At 43.4% G+C, this 5,000-nt stretch overlaps 2 protein-coding genes across 2 annotated transcripts in view; one reads left to right on the top strand and one right to left on the bottom strand.

The window, feature by feature from the left end:
• LOC132844191 (cystathionine gamma-lyase-like) overlaps positions 1 to 5,000 on the bottom strand; it is a 28,142-nt gene that overhangs the window by 8,189 nt on the left and 14,953 nt on the right. The gene's annotated exons all lie outside the window — the stretch shown is intronic.
• The window catches only part of LOC132844190 (uncharacterized), a 3,322-nt gene continuing 641 nt past the window's right edge, over positions 2,320 to 5,000 (top strand). Inside the window, exon 1 of the mRNA XM_060867395.1 lies at positions 2,320 to 5,000. This exon is cut by the window's right edge and continues 381 nt beyond it. Within this exon, the coding sequence (XP_060723378.1) occupies positions 2,502 to 4,943 (2,442 nt within the window). The 5' untranslated portion in view covers positions 2,320 to 2,501 and the 3' untranslated portion in view covers positions 4,944 to 5,000.

Below are 5,000 nucleotides of genomic sequence, written 5' to 3'. Positions count from 1 at the left end.
TGTCCTTTCAGACACTAATAGACCGGAAAAACATTCCACTGAATGAAAAGATCTACTACCTCCGCAAGTATGTTGGCGGACAAGCCAGAAGAGCTGTTGAGTGTTACTTTCTGCTGGGTACAGATGCAGCATACTATGCAGCATGGGACACTCTGGAGGAGAGATATGGAAGTTCATTTGTAATCGCCAAAGCCTTCAGAGATAAGCTAGCATCATGGCCAAGGATCGGTGCAAAGGACAGTACTGAATTACAAGAGTTCTCAGACTTTCTCAGAGGCTGTGAAGCTGCTATGCTACAAATCAAGAGTCTTGAAATCCTAAATGATTGCAGCGAAAATCAGAAAATGCTAAGCAAACTTCCTGATTGGCTGACAGCAAGATGGAATAGGAAAGTCATTGAGATTGAAGAGCAGTACGGTTCCTTTCCAACATTCAGTAACTTTGTCAACTTTGTCACAAGAGAAGCCAGGATAGCATGCAACCCAGTAACGTCACTCCATGCACTCAAGGGAGGTGACTCAGAGAAGGTTAAGCCTACAAAGATTCGCAGCGTCGGAGCTAAGGTGCTGACAAGCAGTGCAGAAGAGAAACCAAATTCAAAGAAATGTGTCTTTTGCGAGAGATTAAACCATGATATTCACATATGTCGAAGGTTCATGGACAAACCAATAACCGAAAGAGTCAAGTTTATACAAACAAAGGGATTGTGTTTTGGATGCCTTAACTTTGGACACCATTCAAAGAAATGTAGAAAGAGAAGTGTTTGTGACGCATGCAAAGGAAAACACCCAACCTGTTTACATGAGGAACGGGACACAGAAAGCATAAAGAATAAAGAAAGCAAAAGCATAAAGGATGCAAAGGAAATCAAACAAAGTAAAGAAGCACCAAATGAGACAATATCACACCGTGTAGTCCAAAACGACAGTAGTGACCTCACATCCACAATCATTCCAGTTTGGTTATCCACGATAAGCAACCCAGAACACGAAATCCTGCTGTATGCCCTTTTAGACAGCCAGAGCGACAGCACATTCATTCTACAAGAAAAGGCAGATGCTCTAGACTCTGAAAGGAAAAATATACAGTTAAAACTTTCTACGTTATCAACCAGAGATACGGTCATTCCAAGTGAAAAGCTGTCTGGTCTACAAGTCAGAGGCTTCAATTCTTCGAGAAGAATCCCTCTTCCTGTAACTTATACAAGAGAGTTTATTCCTGCTAATTTCAATCACATCTCCACTCCCAAGACAGCAAGAGCATGGCCGCACCTAGAGCACCTTGCAGAAGAGATCGCCCCTCTCATAGAATGCGATGTTGGCCTGCTCATAGGTTACAACTGCTCACAAGCTCTGTTACCCAGAGAGGTTGTGTCAGGAAAGGACAATGAGCCATTTGCGCAAAGAACAGACCTGGGCTGGACAATAGTTGGTGGTGCCGACCCTTGCGTTGACTATGGTGATGCAATTGGAAGCAGCCACAGGATCATTGTCAAGGAAGTGACACCTAGTCAGTCATCAGACCAGTTGCCAAATGAAGTCCATTACATTTGTCATACACAAGTCAAAGAAATAGTCACACCACAAGATGTGATTAAAGTCCTGGAGTCAGACTTCAACGAAAGAAAGGTGGAAGATTCTCACTTCTCCCAAGAGGATCTGCGCTTTATTTCTATAATGGAAGAAGGTGTAAAAATGAAAGCAGATGGCCATTGTGAGCTACCTTTGCCATTCAAAGAAGACCGGCCAATTCTGGAAGACAATAAGAGCTGTGCAGAACACCGACTCAAATGTCTTAAGAAAAGACTTGAAAGGGACAAACAATATCACAACGACTATACAACCTTCATGAACGAAACAATAGAGCGTGGAGATGCAGAAAGGGTCCCACCTGAAGAATTGAACAAAAGCCCTGCCTGGTACATTCCGCACCATGGGGTATATCACCCTCAAAAGCCTGGAAAAATAAGAGTAGTGTTTGATTGCTCAGCAAAGTATAAGGGAGTGTCATTAAACGATTACCTGCTCACAGGGCCAGAGCTAACCAACACCCTGATAGGTGTATTGTGTCGGTTTCGCAAAGGTCCCGTAGCTGTGATGTGTGACATAGAACGTATGTTTCATCAATTCAGAGTCAGAGCTGAAGATCAAGATTACTTTCGCTTCCTGTGGTGGGACAAAGGAGATTTTCACTCAAGTCCATCAGTCTACCGAATGCGAGTTCATTTGTTTGGAGCTGCCTCTTCGCCAGCCTGCGCAAACTTTGGTCTCAAGTACATCGCAGCACAAGGTCAAGGCAAGTTCAGTGAAGCAACTATAAGATTCATAGAAAGAAACTTTTATGTGGATGATGGCCTTATTAGTTTCTTCTCAGCAGAAGAGGCTATTAGTCTAGTCCATGAAGCGAAACAACTCTGCAGTACTGGAAAATTGCGACTGCACAAGTTCGTTTCCAACAGTTCACAAGTTCTGGACTCTCTTCCTAAAGAAGATTGTGTAGAGATGGTAAGAAACCAAGACCTAGCCCTGGGTGAGCAACAGATTGAAAGAGCCCTAGGAGTTAAATGGGAGGTCACCTCAGACCAGCTTCAGTTTCGAATAGTTGTGAATGAACGTCCACTTTCCAGACGTGGAGTCTTGTCAACTGTAGCCTCCGTCTATGACCCACTTGGGTTTGTGGCACCTTTCGTTCTACTTGGCAAGCAAATATTACAGCAAATGTGTCGTGACAAGTCAGACTGGGATGAACCACTCTCAAAAGAACTCAAGCCACGGTGGGAGTCCTGGCTTCTGGATCTAAAGAACCTCGCTCATGTCAAAATTGATCGCTGCTATCTTCCAGCAGATTTTCAAGAAGTTCAGAGATATGAACTCCACCATTTTTCAGATGCAAGTGTTACAGGATATGGTGTTTGTACCTATTTAAGATCAATTAGTAAATTAGGACAAATCCACTGCTCACTTGTCATTGCCAAGTCCAGAGTATCACCCACCAAGGTAACCACTGTGCCAAGACTGGAATTGTCTGCTGCAGTAGTAGCAGTACGTGTAAGTGACATGCTCAAGGGAGAACTGGAGTTGAAAAATGTCCAAGAATTCTTCTGGACGGATTCGCAAGTTGTCTTAGGGTATATAAACAATGAAGCGAGGCGTTTTCATGTCTTTGTTGCGAACCGTATCCAGCGCATCAAGGAAAGTACTAAACCAACACAATGGAAGTATGTCACATCAGAAGACAACCCCGCAGACCATGCGTCTCGAGGACTCAAATCTGAAAGGCTCATTGCTTCCAACTGGTTTAGCGGTCCAAGTTTTCTCTGGCAAGATCAACTTCCCAGTGGAGAGATTAAGGTGGGAGAACTTGACACGGAGGACCCAGAAATACGCAAAGTTCTTGTTTACCACACTTTAACAACAGTAGATTCTTTGGTAGAACGCTTCCTGAAATTCTCCAGCTGGACAAGGCTAATTAAAGCTATTGCAAGACTTACCAGATTTGTAAAGGAGTTTAAAGGTTCAATGAAGAGGACTAACGAAGCTACAAGTCTCGATGAAAGGCAAGAAGCTGAACTTACAATCATTACCATTGTCCAAAGATCTGTTTTCTCTAAAGAAATCAAAGAACTTCAGTCCCAAAAGGAGTTAACTACTAAAGACAAGGCAAGCAGATTGTATCGACTCAATCCCTTCCTGGACGACAAGGGCATCCTTAGAGTGGGAGGTAGATTAGAGCATGCAACTTTACATCCACACATCAAGCATCCAGTAATCTTGCCAAAAACCAGCCACATCACCAAGTTACTGATTGATCACTATCATCAGCAAGTGAGACATCAAGGGCGTGGCATGACCATAAACCAACTAAGATCTAATGGCATATGGATTCTTGGCTGTAGTCGAGCAGTATCATCGTTTATCTACAACTGTGTCAAATGCAGGAAATTCAGACGTCGAACAGAGGAACAAAAGATGGCAGACCTGCCTAGTGAAAGAATGGAGACAACTCCTCCCTTTACTTACTGTGGGATGGACTGTTTCGGCCCGTTCTATACTAAGGAGGGAAGAAAGGAACTAAAACGCTATGGACTGCTGTTCACTTGTTTGTGTTCTCGTGCAGTACACATAGAGTTACTTGATGATTTATCTACTGATGCATTCCTCAACTCACTTCGTGCTTTCATTGCTCTACGCGGAAACATCCGTCAACTGCAATCAGACCAAGGCACCAATTTTGTTGGAGCAAGACGTGAGTTCTTGGAAACAGTAAAAGAAATGGATCAAGAATCCCTGAAACAACTAGGCTGCGAGTTTGTCATGAACCCACCCTCTGCTAGCCATATGGGTGGAGCTTGGGAAAGGCAAATCCGAACAATCAGGAGTGTGTTAACATCCATCCTGGATCAGTCATCCCGAACACTTGACGATTCATCTTTAAGAACCTACCTGTATGAAGTCATGGCAATCGTAAACAGCCGACCTATAACAGCACACCTGCTCAACGATCCTACTGGACCTCAGCCACTTACACCCAACCTTCTCTTGACAATGAAATCATCAATAATACTGCCTCCACCAGGAGATTTTGTAAAGGAAGACCTTTACCTCCGTAGAAGATGGCGTAGAGTGCAGTATCTAGCCAATGAATTTTGGCAAAGATGGAGAAAGGAGTATCTGTTGAGCTTACAACAAAGGCAGAAGTGGCACAAGACAAACAGAAATGCGAAGGTCAATGACGTAGTGATTATACAAGATGATACAACACACAGAAATGATTGGAAACTGGCTAAAGTTACTGCTGTCTACCCAAGTCAAGATGGATGCGTACGAAAGGTGCAGTTGCTAATCAGTGACTCTGCATTAGATGACCATGGGAAGAGACTAAGTAAACCAGTTCATCTAGTAAGACCAATCCACAAGACTGTCACATTGTTAGAAGCAGATTAGGACAGTTCATAAGTTCATTTTGGAAATCACAAGTGATTTGGTGGGAGTGTAGCTGCC

The sequence above is a fragment of the Tachysurus vachellii genome, chromosome 4, assembly GCF_030014155.1.
Source record: "Tachysurus vachellii isolate PV-2020 chromosome 4, HZAU_Pvac_v1, whole genome shotgun sequence".
Taxonomy (NCBI): domain Eukaryota; kingdom Metazoa; phylum Chordata; class Actinopteri; order Siluriformes; family Bagridae; genus Tachysurus; species Tachysurus vachellii.
The sequence above is the reverse complement of the archived record's forward strand: the minus strand, read 5'-3'. Positions and strand labels throughout refer to the sequence as shown.